General features: G+C 44.9%; 1 protein-coding gene across 3 annotated transcripts in view; it reads right to left on the bottom strand.

Annotated features, from left to right (window-relative positions):
* The window catches only part of UST (uronyl 2-sulfotransferase), a 445691-nt gene that overhangs the window by 25406 nt on the left and 403014 nt on the right, over positions 1-17271 (bottom strand). For 2 of the 3 annotated variants that reach the window (XM_073671393.1, XM_073671394.1), the window contains one exon: positions 1959-2056. The exons of the other annotated variant lie outside the window; for it this stretch is intronic. In XM_073671393.1, the coding sequence (XP_073527494.1) occupies positions 1959-2056 (98 nt within the window). The remainder of the gene's footprint in view (positions 1-1958; positions 2057-17271) is intronic. 3 annotated transcript variants of the gene reach the window in all.

Here is a 17271-nt window from a genome sequence, read left to right as displayed (position 1 = left end):
TCCCCTTTAACAGTCTCGCACCCCTCCAATCTATCCTAAACTCTGCTGCCCGACTAATCCACCTGTCCCTCCGCTATTCCCCGGCCTCTCCTCTCTGTCAAACGCTTCACTGGCTCCCCATTGCCCAGAGACTCCAGTTCAAAACCCTAACCATGGCATACAAAGCCATCCACAACCTGTCTCCTCCATACATCTGTGACCTAGTCTCCTGGTACCTACCTACACGCAACCTACGATGCTCACAAAGTCTCCTTCTCTACTTCCCTCTTATCTCCTCTTCCCACAATCGCAGTCAAGATTTCTCCTGTGCATCCCCCCCTACTGTGGAACTCTCTACCCGAAAGCATCAGCCTCTCACCTACTGTGGAAACCTTCAAAAGGAACCTGAAGACCCACCTCTTCCGACAAGCCTACAACCTGCAGTAACCATTGCTCCACCACACTGCTGCATGACCAGCTCAACCCTCGCCTACTGTATCCTCACCCATGCCTTGTAGACTGTGAGCCCTCGCGGGCAGAGTCCTCTCTCCTCCAGTACCAGTTTGCTGTTGCGCTTTTGTTCAAGATTTTTGTAATTGTTTTTACTATGTATACCCCCGTTTTCAAATGTAAAGCGCCATGGAATAAATGGCGCTATAATAATAATGATAATAAATAATAATAATACCAAAAATAGCCAAAAACTGCAGCATCAAAAACATGAGAAAAATGCATGTAAAATTGCATGTAACCTAATAGGTACAGAAGTGATATAGAAAGTATGCAACACCAAAAACTCATGATGGGAATTGAACCTTAAAATGATGGGAAAACTCCTTTAAATACTTGGAAATTGCTCTTACCAGCTCCCACATATTTCAAGAGTTATAAATGAGTTCACAAATTTCTGCAAATACCTAACAATATGCGAAATGCCTATAAATTGTAATCTACCATTAGAACTTGTGCCAAAATACAATGCAACTGCACAGAAAATTCACTAAATGCTGGCGATTCATAGCTGAAATACTTGAACTTAAAGAAGCATCCCATGAACCTTTCTCTCTAAACCTGTGAATATGTGTATGTAGTGTAGTGTCAGTGTGTTAATATACCCACCTACTGCCTTCTCCAGGATCCAGCACAGTTCCGCTCCTCTTCTTCTCAGTGATGTCATCGCTCTCCAGACTCTCTGACTCACTCTATACTCTACGTTCCAGACAGAAAGAAGTCTCTTTTCCAATGTAAGTTTTGTTCTGAGATTTTGTTTTGAAGCTGTGATAAAAAACGCATATGAGCGTTCGAAACGCGTCTTGCTCCCCTGCCCTGTCTATGCAACCATGCAACCATTGTAGTTTTTGTAAGTTTTTAATGGACGAAAAATAAAGAAAGAATTATTTTACCAGACGCTGGAACAACAATCCTTTTTTTTTTTTAGCATATTCTGGTGTGGATCCACCTGGTTCCATGCAAGCTGGATTATAAGTACTGGGTAAGCTGGCTTTCCTTTTACTATATGTAAAGTTTTGTTCTGACCCTCCATAGGCTTATATTGTAAAAGCAACTTCCAAGTCACATAGAGCGCAGTGTTACCCGGAGAGTCTGAAGAGAGGTGATGTCACTCAGAAAAGGAATGAAACGGCACTGGATGCTGGAGAGCGCGGCAGTAGGTGAGTATTTTAACACACTGGCAGTACACTACATGGGCATGAACACAGGTTTAGGGGTAAATTAGTTCATAGGAGGGCTTTTTAACATGACTCTCAACTCCACATAGAGAGAAATCATGCTGGGTGCTTCCTGCACTTTAACAGTAACTTATTTCCTAATACAACATTAAAAAATAATTGCAGACTATAATAACATATCTGCAGATAACCTAATGAAAAAAAGAATCAAGATGAAATGAAACTTTTAGTAAATAACCAGCTGTTCCTTGAACTTTGTAGGCTAGAAATTATTTTCTTGTATGACTTTACCTGCATTTAGGATGTTGTCCACAAAAATATGGTATAATGTAAAATAATCTTGGATTGGAACATTCTGCATAATTTTCCAGAATACATTCATTAATATCCTAAAAAGAAATAATAAAGTTGTTAAAAATGGCAAAATAATCCTTTGTTGAGCCGAAGACTAAAGGGGAGTTGTAATATAAGATATTTATGACATATCCTGTTGATTTGCCATATATGTCAAAGATGGGACAACATTTAATGATGGATAAATACTGTAATAGCTGCCATATCACTAAAGACACATTGTGACACCCATCAAGTACGTATGCCACTCCTGAATCAATCTCTGCACATATCAGTGTAAGGGTACAAACAGCAACTTACAGGCTCATCCTTTTTATCTTATACACAATTCCTCCTCTTACTATATGTATCTATATATCCTTTATGTGTTGATTCATCCTATTTATCTGCCTGCCATTGGAAGACATACAATATGTGGAGTGGGGGTCACTGTGCTGCTGAATTCTTATTCTGAAATAAAATGTCATGCTGTACAAAACAATTAATAAATAACACTTCCCATTTGTCTGTTTTACATCTGCATCATTCTTCATTTTATTTTGTCAGGATATTAGAATTAGGATGATAGTTGTAGTCAGCGGCTGCCATCCTTGTCTAATGAAAAAACAAAGTAGCACTCTGTAACGCTGAGTATGTGAATATGAAATCTGAATAGCATTACTGCTGTAGAGAATAGAAATAAATGAAAAATATTTGAAATTTTTTTTAGCGCATGTAAATATGAAGTATGAAATATGAATAGCATTACTCCTGTAGAATATAGAAATAAATGAGAAATCTTAGCGCATAAATTGGCCAATTCATGTGGCCACAGGTGGTTTTAATTGCATCAGGATCTTACTTTCCCACACATAAGCAGACGGATGTCCCTTAGAGAGGTATTCACATTGTTAGGTCCTGACATCGAGAAACGCCTTATCGCGGCTGTCAGGTACACATGAATTGCCCAATTTATGCGCTAAGATTTCTCATTTATTTCTATTTTCTACAGCAGTAATGCTATTCATATTTCATACTTCATATTCACATACTCAGCGTTACAGAGTGCTACTTTGTTTTTTCATTGTATATGGAGGTAGCTCCTCTTAGTAAGCACCTGTTCACACCTATTTCTTATAGTAGAAGTGCCGTCATTTTCTTTGTTGCCATCCTTGTCTAGCCCGTATTAAATAAATAATTTAAAAAAAAATGGCATGACGTGGGGTCCCCCTATTGTTTGTAACCAGTAGAGGCTAAAGAGACAGCTGTGGGCTGATATTAGTAGCCTGGGAGGGGGCAATGGATTTTGGCCCGCTCCCAGACTAAGAACATCAGCCCTCAGCTACCCCAGAAATGGCGCATCCATAAGATGCGCGAAATGTGGCATTTAGCCTCGGCTCTTCCCACTTGCTCTGGTGCGGTGGCAAGTCGGGTAATATTTGTGGGGTTGATGTTAGCTTTGTAATGTCAGCTGGCGTCAAGCCCAGGGATTAGTAATACAGTGGCGTCTATCAGACACCCCCATTAATAAAACCCGTATGTTTAAGCTAAAAAACACACACACAGAGTAAAGTCCTGTATTTGGAATAAAAACTCTCCAACTTTCTTTTACTCATTTATTAAGATCAAAATAAAAATAAAAAAATCACAGTATTCCTCACCTGTCCGCCGATAATCCATATGTCCATCAAAGAACCCAACTCAGCTACATCTGGATGATGTGACTGCTCAGCCCTGCATCCAGGATACACTGAGCTGATCGTGAGAACGCGGCTGCCTGTGATCAGCGGTAACCTCAATGTCGTCACCGCTGGTCACTGAAGCTGCGTTTGTGAGTCGGGACCGGGGGGTATGTATGTGTTATACATACTCCCGGTCAGTGGACGCGGCCTCACTTTCATACACAGTAGATTTCCAACTCCATTTATTTAGATTTCATAGAAACCACAAAAAAAGTACACAGCATAAAAAAAACATTGATGTGATTCAGACATACAGGTCAATGGTCAAAGCGATATAAATAATGATATACCACATATTATTTTAAATAAATACAGATGAAAAGTTCTGTGGAAAAATTGGAGTGGTTTGTAAGTAATTAAGAATGATACATAAATAAATAAAAACATAACCGTAAACACTGATGGCAGATAAGATCTTGCTTGAGATTCAGACTCAATTGTTTAGTAGGAATTTCCCGTATGCTTCATGGCCAGTTAGACTGCCAAGGTGATCGCCGCATATTTGAGACTATTCACCCATTCTATCTCTATGATTTGAATGTAAGAAACTGCACAATATTTCTATTGTCAAACTTTTTGCCATCATATAGATTTCTTAAGGAGTAACTAAACTTTGTTATTAATATTTAATTACCATTGCAAAGTTATTAATTTTTGTAATATACTTCATTATGTTTTTTTGCTTCCTTTGTTCTCAAACACTACGCTGGAGTGCTGTTTCAATGCCTAGGTTTTGCAAGGGTAGAAGCTGCTTTCAACTACTGCCCAACAATGATCCATACACTATATTCAACAGTTTGTCCACATAGGACTGCCACATAATGAGATAATCAATGTAATCAGAATGGATGATGCCACAGGATAATCAGAAGATGATATGTACTGCTACTTCAAATGGTATTAAGTGTTAAAAATAAAGAAATTATGTTTTATTAAGTAGAAAATGACAAAACCAATTTATCAAGGAGCACACAAGTTGTCACAACAGAAAACTCTCAGCTTGGCTGAGGAGCATAGTAGGCAACATTCAAGCTTTAGGTTCACCCAAAAAGACAGCAATGTCTCCTAATCTCAAATAATTCAGAATCATTTGCTTAACTTTCTGTTATCTTCTTGATGAAGGCAAGATAGTTTTACAGAACAACAGAATCAGAAACTCAAACATAATCCCTTGGTTGATGCCACCAATGAAGGAGGTAAATCTGATCATGTAACATGACCCATCAGGATAAACCAAAAGACAACTCAGGCATCATTGATTTCATTTAATTCTAGTATGCAAATTGCCTCTTCAGAGAAAAAGAGAACTTGAACTCTATAGCGCCACCTATTGGAAGCAGCAATCCTAAAAGTCACAATCAACCCTTTAACGAGTCGTGCAATATGACTTAGGATAAAAGCCAAATCAGAATCTCAATTTGCAGACCCGGTGTTTTGGGCTGTTGGCCCTCATCAGTGCAAAGTATGAAAACTGAATTTAATTCTAGGAACCCTTAATATGCTGAGAAAAGTGGTAAAGATTCCAGAAAGTATTCACCTGAAAATCTTCCAAGACCCCACAGTAGTGGTGAATGGCATCCTTTCAGTATTTCATTTCATATGAAGTAAAGAACAGTCCTCTGATTATAGACGTGGAATCCCACAAAAGATCAGAGAAAGCTTGGCAGCAAGATGGCTCAGTGGTTAGCACTGTTGCTTTGCAATGCTGGGGTCCTGTGTTTAAACCCCACCAAGGATGACATCGGCAAGAAGTTTGTATGCTCTCCCTGTGTTTCTGTGGGTTTCCTCCCACACTCTAAAGACATACTGATAAAAAATTTAGATTGTGAGCCCAACTGAGCGCTCCAGAATTTTGTGGCGCTATATAAGTGAGTAATATTAATAAATAAATAAAATAATACTATACGCATTGATCTACTAATGTATAAGGGACTGTCCTATGTGTGATAAATACTTTAAATTACACCAGAAGGCCTGCTACTAACAAGGTATTTGCTCACTGAGTGTTTTGGAGAGGATACCTGAAATGTCTTAAAAATCACTTTAAAAAAAAAAACATTTGAAAGACTCTTCCTAATCATTTCTATTGTAAAACCACTTAGCTTAGCTCAGTGTTTTGAGAATTTTGTTCCACTTCAGGTCCAGAAGAACTGGTTGAAAAACAAAAAGTGCACTTCTTGATGGAATCTGCTCCAAACTAAGTACTGTCCAGTCAAAAGACTGCAAAACCTTCAGGAAAAATCTTTTAACTCCTTCATCCTGAAGCCTGTTTTCACCTTCATGAGCAGGCCAAATTTTACAATTCTGACTAGTGTTACTTTATGTGGTAATAACTTTGGAACACTTCAATGTATCCCAGTTATTCTAAGAATGTTTTTTGTGACATATTGTACTTTATGTTAGTGATGAATTTTGGTCACTATTTTTTGCATTTATTTGTTAAAAATATAGGAATTTGGCAAAAATTTAGAAAATTTTGCAATTCTCAAACTTTTAATCGTCATGCCCTTAAACCAGATAGTGATATCACACAAAATAGTTAATGAATATCATTTAACACATGTATACTTTATATCAGCATAATTTTTGAAACATAGTATTTTTTTGTTAGGAAGTTAGAAAGGTTAAAAGTTGACCAGCGATTTCTCATTTTTCCAACAACATTTACAAAACCAGTTTTTTAGGGACCACATCACATTAGAAATGACTTTGAAGGACCTACATGACAGAAAATACCTAAAAGTAACATCATTTTAAAAACCCAACTCCTCAAAGAAGTTTATTAACCCTTCAAGTGCTTCACAGGAATTAAAGCAATGTGGTAGGAAAAAATGAAAACTACTGTTTGGACACACTGCCAAACACTGAAAGGAAGGAGTAACGTTTTGGAGAGCAGACTTTGATGGAATGGTCTGCGGACACCATGTCATGTTTGGAGAGCCCTGATGTCCCTAAACAATGGAAACCCCCCACAAGTGACCCCATTTTGGAAACTACACCCCTCAAGGAATTTATCTAAAAATGTGGTGAGCACCTTGAACCCGCAGGTGCTTCCCAGAATTTTACAAAGTTGAACGGTGAAAATGAAAAAATTTAAATTTTTCCCATAAAAAATGTTGCTTTTGCCTCAAATGTTTTCCTTTTCACAAGGGTAGCAGGAGAAAATGGACCCCAGAATTTGTGGTGCAATTTCTCCTGAGTACACCGTTACCCCATATGTGGTGGGAAACTACTGTTTGGACACACTGCCAAGTTCCAAAAGGAAGGATTGATGTTTTGGAGAGCTGACCTTGATGTAATGGTCTGCGGGTGCCATGTTGCATTTGGAGAGCCCCTAATGTGCCTAAACAGTTTAAACCCCCCACAAGTAACCCCACTTTAAAAAATACACCCCTCAAGGAATTATCTAAACGTATAATTATAGCAATGATAATAATGCTTGCGGTTTTACTGGTGTATGAATTAATAGTGTGGTGGTATGTGTAAGCTGTGCACAGTACATCAGACTATAAAACTGTGCAGTGTTACCAGGGTAAAACCAAATGTCATCAATTCATGGACATGTAGTAGACTTTGAAGCAATCCTTAATGCAAAGGCCAGGTTTCTCAGGACAGGTTTCGCAATGGTAAATTGTGTCCTTTCGTATTCCCCTCTTGGAGCATACTCTGCACTTTTTCTAAGTTCTTCCCTTCCTTGCAGTTTGGGGAACCTCACCGGGAAAATGTTGCTCTGGTACAATACAGGTACCATCAGTTTCAGATTTAATGGAATCCTCCCCTTCCTGACTGTCATACATTAAGGCCTTGATAACTACCTCCTGAAACTGAAGAAAGGTCCCCGTATTGCCTGCCACATCAAAACAGCACAAAAGCATTATACAGTGCCATCTGTACAATGTGTAAGACTGGCTTTTTGCACCTTACTTTTGCTTTTCGCATTGAACTATATAGTTTGTGGACCTGATCTTAGAGATCTATACCCCCCATGAACTTATTATAATCCAAGAATTGTCAAAATTTTAGCCTGAAATGAACCAGAGATTCATCTATACAGATGTCCCTTTGGGGTTCCACTATGACTATATGCAGCACAATGCCCCAAAATGTCATAATTTCTGCTGCATTTACAGATGTCCATCTGGCATAGGATGATGTTGGATTTTATTTAGATTGTAAGCCTGCAGGGGCAGGGTCCTCTTCCCTCTGTACCAGTCTGTCATTGTTAGTTCATCTACTGTAAGTGATATCTGTATTTGGTATGTAACCCCTTCTTATGTACAGCACCATGGAATCAATGGCGGTATATAAATAAATAATAATTTTAGGTGTAAAATTGATGAGCATATAAATTTGTCTGGGCCACCATAAGATTTATTATATCCTCGCTGAAAAAGAAGTTGAAAAATTTTTTGAATTGGATTCCTGAGCAGCCCATGACATCCGAAATAAGAGGGTGATAATTTTCAGGGGGTTGAGTCCATATGGGATCGATTGCTGAAGGATTGCCTCGGTCCTAGGGCGCATTGCTGGGGGTCCCTCCTCACTACATGAGGAGGAGGAGCTGAAAGAAAAAAAGAGGACTGTAGGATCATCTTCACTGCCTGAATCTGTGTTGGAGGCAAGGAAAGCGTATGCCTCCTCTAGTGAATAACGTCTTCTTGACAAATGGGCCATTTTTATTTTATTTTTCTAACCAGTGAGGATGTGTGTGTAAGTGGTGCTTTTACATGTGTATTGTGTGGGGTGTGTATAAAGGGTACTATTTATTATTAAATTTACTATAAAAAGGAAACATTTTGAAGTAAAAATGTTATTGTTAAAACGCTGTGATTGGCTGGTTAGAATTCACCGGCCAACCCGGGAAGGCAATACAGCCCCCCATGACGATGTGCAGGGATGGTCTGCTGTACATGTATGGCGGTTTGAGGTACCGTACTCCCCACAGCGCCATGCATGTACGGCGGATATAGTAAAGGGGTTAAAAAAGCTTCAGGAAGTGCTATAGAAAATTAAAACAATCTTCCAAAAGCCCCAAAATAAGGAGCATTTGACGCGCCCCCTGGGACATATTCCTTTTTGAGGGGAATACCCGGCACCGGATCAGATGGGGGTTTGTAGTCTCCGAGCGGCTGTGACCCGGTCCCGTGCCCAGGGCGTCAAGCTCAGTGTGATGTGGCAGTTCTACAGATGTTACTAAAGTTCTTTTGTGTCGACTACGCCACCCGTTGTGATGCGGTCACTGTGGCCGCCGCTGCAGCAGGGTCCGCTGAGGCTGATGGTGGGTGCGCAGCTTGGTGGGATAACCCCCAACGGGAGGGGTATAGCCTCAGAGGGGACAGGTGCAGAGGATGGGGGTTGTGGTGGTGTAGTGCAGACGGCAGTGAAGACAGAGTCGGGTTGTGCAGTTAAGGGTGTTTACTTACTGCAGATGTTGTACTGGTCACTCCAGCTGCTAGTGACCACCCGAGCCGTGCTGCGTCCACCAGGTCCTGGATCCAGCCAACCCCCAAACAAGTCCGGAGCGTGGCCCTGAGCTCTCTTTCTGTCCCGTTCTCTGGCCGTCCCCACCAGTAATCCACCTAGGTCCAGCTCCCTCGGGCCTTCTGTTGGGACACCCTTGGCCCTGGGTTCCCTGACCCTTCATGTGGTGTGCCTTCAGGGTGGATGTGATGGGTGACCGTGGCAGACACTGCCCACGGTCTCCGGTCTCTGGCTGGGGAATGTTTTTACCCCCACCAGCTTGGGTTCCGGTACCCTGATGCCGGCTCTTCACCCGTTGTTTTAATTTGGGATCTTGGAGTCCTCTCTTCTGCTTCCCCCTCTGGGTCTCTCTTTCTCTGCTCCACTCTCTCTCTCTCTAGGGCTCTGCTCTGCTCCTCTTCCTGATTCTGACAGACTGACCCTGATTCTAGTTGGTGCCCACCTTATATATCCCTCTATGTGTGAGCTCAGGTGACCAGCACCCAATGAGCTCCTATCTTTACCCAGGCTGCTCCCCCTATCTGCCCCTACACTACATGGGATGTACCACCCCCCTCCCACTCCAGCCAGGAACAGACTCGGTCGTACCTGCACATTTCTAAGTGGGAGTACCGTCGGTCTGTTCCCCGGAAATGGGATGTGTGTAGTGCATGCAGCCTACCGAGCTCAGTTCCACACTCCATCCTTACCCGGGAGTGGAATATCACACCTCTGGGTTGAGGTGCAATACTCCTGTAGCAGCCGAATCCTCAGGGTGCTACATTCCCCCCTGGTAAATCACAGCACGTCCTCGGGCTGTAAGACATAAAACATCACCAAAACATACAAATTTTTATAAACATATAAAACATATAAAACATTATATATATAAAACTTTTCATATAAACATTCTCGTAGTCGTTTCTTGTTTCAGGTTCCTCCTCCGGACACTGTGCAACGTGTGTCCGGGAAAAGTGCGACAGTCTCTTTGAAAAACTGGTTTTCTATAAAACCGGTAGGGGGCGCTTTAGGACGCGCAACTATTTACAGGGGAAGTTGGCCGCTCTCAGTCCTCGGCCAGGTAGAGGGAAGGGAATGGCTGCTCACAGTCCTCAGCCTGTAGGATGAAGAGGTTAACGGGTAAACAGTTCACTGGTCCCAACGGGGACTATTTTAGCAGCAACGGTTCACTGTGCCCCGACGGGCAACTATATACAGTCTCTACCCCCGTCCTTAACGACGGCTCCCTCCTGCTTTTTCTTGGTGATATGGTGTTGCTTCAGACCCGTCCGGGTCCTCTTGCTCCTCCTCCTCGCACCGCAACTCCTCCTCCGTCAAGCGGTGTACGTGGAGGGCGTAAGGTCCTTTGGCACACTTGTGCCGGGTGAAAGTGACCTCGTCTCCTACGTAGAGGTCACGGCCTTTGTGACCTTCCGGCAGGTGGGACTCCACGTCTCTGCGCGTGACAAAGACGTCGCCGGGGGTGTTGTTGTCTCTAATGAAGCCCCACCCATGCTGCTGGTTGAACTTGATCACTGTCCCGATGGTGCGGGGACAATGCGCTGCACGGGGGTCCCTCCTAGTCCGGCTCTTCTGCTCCGCGCTCCGGATTTGGGCCTGTTGTTCTCTGACCCGCCTCTCCTCCCGTTCTCTCGCAAACTCTGCTAGCTGCTGACGACAACACTCAGTACGCTCAGCGGCGACTGCCCGAGTTTCTCCGGTGAACCCCATCAAATCTTCTCCCGTGGGGTCCCACACGAATTGGGCTTCTTCTAAAGGAGGCGAGACCCGAGTCACGGGCTTCGGAGCCGGGATCAGGGGCTCACACAAGGGCCCTAGTCTTTGTTGCCGCTCCAGCTCACAAAACTCCTCGGGCCAGATAAAGGGCCGCCCGTCCGGCCATGTGAGCTGGCTGAAGAGGTCCTTTCCCAAACTCGGCACCCTTGGTTTTACGGGTGCGGGCGCGGTGGTGGTGGCGCCCGGGTTGCCCAGGCCTTGCGGCCAGGCCTGGGGCACCTGGAAGGTGAAGGGCACCGTTAGGACGGCGGCGCCCTGGGCTACCTGGCCTTGCGGCCAGGCCGGAGGCTCCGCGGAGGTAGGGGGCGCTGTTGGTGATGCGGGGCCCGGGAGTACCGGGCCTTGCGACCAGGCCGGAGGCTCTTCCTGCTTGGTCACGCTCCGGGTCGGTGCGTGTGACGTCACAGGGGTCGCGGCGGCGGCTTCTGGTCGGGGCCTAGTCATTAGCGGTGACATGGCGGTTACTGGCACGGACGGGGGACTTTCGGGCTCTGCGACGGGGAACCGGGGCAGGTGGGCGGTCTCTCGGTATGGGGTATAAGCGTCCCCTTTACCTGCCTTCATACGTTCGGCTCCCTTCTCAGCGCCGTCTCCGACCTTGGGTCCTCCCGCGTCATCCGTAGAGGCAGTTGGTGTCCTCTCCCAGGGGAGCATGCTCCGTGGACGGGTTCCAGCTTGCTGGGCCATCTCCCGGCTCCACTCCGCCAGTATCTCTCGCTGTACCCGGGCCATCCTCCTTGCGAGGCCCTCCAAGGCAGTTTGTGCACACTCCCGGTCTCGGGGGAGCTGCGCTAAGATCTCCGCTAGACCTAGCGGGGTTGTGGACTCTAGCAGGCTCCTGACCATCGGGTCGGTGCTGCTCTGCTCTTCTTCCGGCAGGCTCCTGGCCAGCGGGCCGGTGCTGCTCTGCCCTCCTTCCTCGGTCTCTAGCAGACTCCTGGCCAGCGGGCCGGTGCTGTTCTGCTTTCTCTCCATCTCCGGGTGAGCTCCTCCGCTACTCCTTGTTAGACTTCTTGCCTCCGGGTGCGCTCGCTCCAGACTGCTCCAAGCGGCACCCATCTTTTCTCTTCTCTTTCTTCTCCTCCCACCTCGAGGGCGGTCCCGGGGCAACTCGGTGACTGTCAGCTCCAGGGGTAGTTCTTTCACGCTGACAGACACCTCCAGCATCACAGTCTCTGTTGGTGGGGGCGGTTTCCACTTTTGGCGCCGTTTTCTGTCCTGGCCCACGATGGGAGGTGGCCTCTTGCCCTCCTTTGGCACGCCCATAATGGCGTCCGCTGCTCTTCCAAGGCGGGAAATCTGCGGTTTTGGCGGGAAGCGTCGCCCAGTGGCGGGAAACTCTGCAGATGGCGGGAACAAGCTGGAAATGGCGGACAATCGGCGGGAAACGACTGGTGATGGAGTCCGATGGCGTGGACCCTCCGGAACCGGCGGGAGACTTCTTTTTGAGGTAAACTTGCACTTTTCTTCAGGCACGCAGTACCCGGGTGTTGCGGGCACGTAATCCTGCCGACTACGCCAAAGTTGACGCGCCCCCTGGGACATATTCCTTTTTGAGGGGAATACCCGGCACCGGATCAGATGGGGGTTTGTAGTCTCCGAGCGGCTGTGACCCGGTCCCGTGCCCAGGGCGTCAAGCTCAGTGTGATGTGGCAGTTCTACAGATGTTACTAAAGTTCTTTTGTGTCGACTACGCCACCCGTTGTGATGCGGTCACTGTGGCCGCCGCTGCAGCAGGGTCCGCTGAGGCTGATGGTGGGTGCGCAGCTTGGTGGGATAACCCCCAACGGGAGGGGTATAGCCTCAGAGGGGACAGGTGCAGAGGATGGGGGTTGTGGTGGTGTAGTGCAGACGGCAGTGAAGACAGAGTCGGGTTGTGCAGTTAAGGGTGTTTACTTACTGCAGATGTTGTACTGGTCACTCCAGCTGCTAGTGACCACCCGAGCCGTGCTGCGTCCACCAGGTCCTGGATCCAGCCAACCCCCAAACAAGTCCGGAGCGTGGCCCTGAGCTCTCTTTCTGTCCCGTTCTCTGGCCGTCCCCACCAGTAATCCACCTAGGTCCAGCTCCCTCGGGCCTTCTGTTGGGACACCCTTGGCCCTGGGTTCCCTGACCCTTCATGTGGTGTGCCTTCGGGGTGGATGTGATGGGTGACCGTGGCAGACACTGCCCACGGTCTCCGGTCTCTGGCTGGGGAATGTTTTTACCCCCACCAGCTTGGGTTCCGGTACCCTGATGCCGGCTCTTCACCCGTTGTTTTAATTTGGGATCTTGGAGTCCTCTCTTCTGCTTCCCCCTCTGGGTCTCTCTTTCTCTGCTCCACTCTCTCTCTCTCTAGGGCTCTGCTCTGCTCCTCTTCCTGATTCTGACAGACTGACCCTGATTCTAGTTGGTGCCCACCTTATATATCCCTCTATGTGTGAGCTCAGGTGACCAGCACCCAATGAGCTCCTATCTTTACCCAGGCTGCTCCCCCTATCTGCCCCTACACTACATGGGATGTACCACCCCCCTCCCACTCCAGCCAGGAACAGACTCGGTCGTACCTGCACATTTCTAAGTGGGAGTACCGTCGGTCTGTTCCCCGGAAATGGGATGTGTGTAGTGCATGCAGCCTACCGAGCTCAGTTCCACACTCCATCCTTACCCGGGAGTGGAATATCACACCTCTGGGTTGAGGTGCAATACTCCTGTAGCAGCCGAATCCTCAGGGTGCTACACATTTCCTGAAACAGTAGAAAACCTGTTGTTTTTGAATGCCTCACAAAAACAGTGTGCACATACCCTTAAGAGTTTACTCCAGTAAAAGAACGTTTTCCAGATGCGACTTCTCAAACCAATCTGCTCCATCATCTACTTACCTTGGAATTAGTTTCAACTAAGGTTCTCTAGTGAGAATATTCATCAGTGTCAGATCAACTTGACTTCTTTTTTTTTTTAATTCGGTGGTCCTCCCGTGACAAGGCTATCCCTCAAAACTTAGCCTCAGAGCAAGTCACGAAGTTTAGTGTCTGAGACAAATATGAAGGTACATAAGTAAACCATATTAAGAGCAGGCAACGGGATTTTACGGAGAGATAGTTAGAAATCATTACTAAAGAGAAATCTAATCAAAAGCACATCTTGAGTTATTCCAGAGTCACTGAAGCTTCTAAATTGTAGTCTTTTTGGGTTCCTGTGGTGGTGGAGTGGGAGTGTGAAAAAGTTCATATATGAAAATAGTAGTAAGTGAAACAATCTTGTGGAGAAAGGGCACATTCTTACGCTTATATAAAAATGCCTAATTCAGGATGTACCTGCAGGATGGTACAGTTGTAAATAACATACATCAGGAATTTTAGAGAAGAATCTTTCACAGAAACTACCAGAAGAGGGCAGTAGGTAGCTATAAGTAACAGTCCCAGTCTGTAGAACTGTAGAAATGTTTTATGGAAACTAGCTTATTTTAATTATCGATTATTTAAAGGCGCATGTTATTAATATGAAACCTTGCTTTTAAGAATATTATAAAAATACAGCAGCGGACTAAATATAAATTACACAATTTAGTAATATGCATAAAATGTATTTATGGTTTTGGTATTTTTCACAAATATATTAGGAATTTGTATAAAAGGTAACTAATCATTTAATAAAATGTTGTATATAGCTATAGGCTGCTGATTGGTGACGGTCTGGATGAGACCCCCACCATCTGATCAAAACACTGCTCTGAAGTGTGCAGCTCCTTTGAGTGCACTGAGGAATTTTGGGGTTTATTTGTAAGTCTATGGATCTGCAGAGAGCTTTGTACACGCAGCTCATGATCTATGCACTTCAGAGAAGTGTTTTGACAGATCAGTGGGGGTCTCAGGACCTTGAGCCCCACCGATTAGCAGCACATCGCAGCCCCTATAATATTAAAAGCATTTTAATTAATAATACAGGTGCATCTCACTAAATTAGAATATCATCAAAAAGTTAATTTATTTCCGTTCTTCAATACAAAAAGTGAAACTCATTATATAGAGTCATTACAAACAGAGTGATCTATTTCAAGTGTTTATTTCTGTTAATGTTGATGATTATGGCTTACAGCAAATGAAAACACAAAAGTCATTATCTCAGTAAATTAGAATACTTTATAACAGCTTGAAAAATTATTTTAAAATCTGAGATGTTGATCTACTGAAATGTATGTTTAGTAAATGCTCTCCTTTTTCGGGCTCCTTTTGCATCAATTACTGCATCAATGTGGCGTGGCATGGAGGCGATCAGCCTTTGGCACTGCTGAGGTGTTATGGAAGCCCAGGTTACTTTGATAGCATCCTTCAGCTCGTCTGCATTGTTGGGTCTGATGTCTCTCATCTTCCTCTTGACAATACCCCACCGACAACATCTGCCTCATACAATTTATCATTTCTTGCCCTGGAGCTAAGCTCTGCCTGTGGAGAGCTGAACTAACTCTGCTGCGTCACCATCAGCGCCAGTGGATCTCCACCGCAGTGGCGGCCCCATATAGCCGCATACCACAGGTGGCTTCACGAACATTATCTCTAGAAAACTATTCCCCTTTCACTTTCCCTTTAATTGACCGCCCTGGGTCACGGACCGTGACGTCCCCCAACATCGACCGGCCCGACTACCGAGTACCCCACGGCCCAGGGGGGCATGTCACAAGCACAATCCAGTAGGGGATGATTGGCCAAACTTACTGTACAAATATGTTTTAGGAAAAATCCAGTTTATGTCTGCCATCTGTAAAGTAGGAATACTTGTCTACAGATAGTAGCTCTGGTATCTACATGTCTTTGAATAATATCAAATAGAGAGGTATGGCCAGTTCACTTTTATCAGAAGTTTTAACTACACTGTGTTCCAAATTATTATGCAAAAAGTGTTTAGGAGTGATAAGGGAAGAATTTGTTTGTTTGTCAGTTAAACTCATTGATGGTGATGTGTGTCAGGGCTCTTTATATCACTGTAAGCAATTGCAAACACCTGTGCTAATTAGTTTGGCAGGTGTGTCCAATGAAAGGCAAGACTACTTAAGAAGGCTGTCCCACATTATTAAGCAGCCTACATTTTCTGCCAAAATGGGAAAGAAAAAGGATGTGTCGGCTGCTGAGAAGCAACAAATTGTGGAGTGTTTAGGTCAAGGCATGACTACAATCAACATTGCCAAGACACTTCATCGTGATCATCGCACAATCAAGAAGTATATAGCTGATTCACAGTACACACATGTGCGTGCTGATAAGGGAAAATTGAGGACTCTTTCCTACAGGCAATTACATCAGGTTAAAAGAGCAGCGGCAAAAAAGCCTTGTCATAGCAGCAGACAAGTTTTTGAAGCAGCTGGCGCCTCCACCGTCCCCCGAACAACAAGATGCAGGGTCCTTCAGAGGTTTGCTGCTGTGCATAAGCCATCCTGTCGACCTCCTCTATCCACTGCACACAAGCAGAAACGGCTCCAGTGGGCCAAACAATACATGAAGACTGACTTCAAAACTGTTTTGTTCACCGATGAGTGCCGTGCAACGCTCGATGGTCCAGATGGATGGAGTGGAGGATGACTGGTTGATGGACACCCCATGCAAACACGGCTACGGCGCCAACAAGGAGGAGGTGGAGTAATGTTTTGGGCTGGAATCATGGGAGAGAGATTGTCGGCCCCTTTAGGATCCCTGAAGGGGTAAAGATGAACTCCATAATGTATGTGGAGTTTCTCAAACAGTACTTCCTGCCATGGTTCAAGAAGAAGAACCGTGCATTCCACAGCAAGATCATTTTCAAGCATGATAATGCACCGTCTCATGCTGCACATAACACATCTGCATCTCTGGCTGATATGGGCATAAAAGGGGACAAACTTATGGTGTGTCCCCCATGCTCCCCTGACCTCAACCCCATTGAGAACCTCTGGAGCATCATCAAAAGGAGTGTCTATGATGGCGGGAGGCAGTTCACATCTGAGCAACAGCTCTGGGAGGGTATTCTGTCCTCATGCAAAACAATTGAAGCAGAAATCATCCAAAACCTGACAAATTCAATGGACGAGAGAGTTCAGAAGCTCCTTTCGAACAAGGGGTCCTATGTGCAAATATAACATCACCTAGAATAAAGTTTTGAGTTGAAAACTGTTTGATTTCAGTTTGTAATAACCTGCTAATGCTTATAATTTCAAAAATGACCATTTTTTTGTTCTTTATTCAAATGAAAAGGTTGAAAACTCTGCGGTGCATAATAATCTGGAACATGCATTTTGAGTGCAGTTTGAGTGTTTTATTTTT

The sequence above is a fragment of the Phyllobates terribilis genome, unplaced genomic scaffold (assembly GCF_046119375.1).
Source record: "Phyllobates terribilis strain yellow unplaced genomic scaffold, ASM4611937v1 Scaffold_3__8_contigs__length_932513732, whole genome shotgun sequence".
Classification (NCBI taxonomy): Eukaryota; Metazoa; Chordata; class Amphibia; order Anura; family Dendrobatidae; genus Phyllobates; species Phyllobates terribilis.
This window is presented reverse-complemented; position numbering and strand designations above follow the sequence as displayed.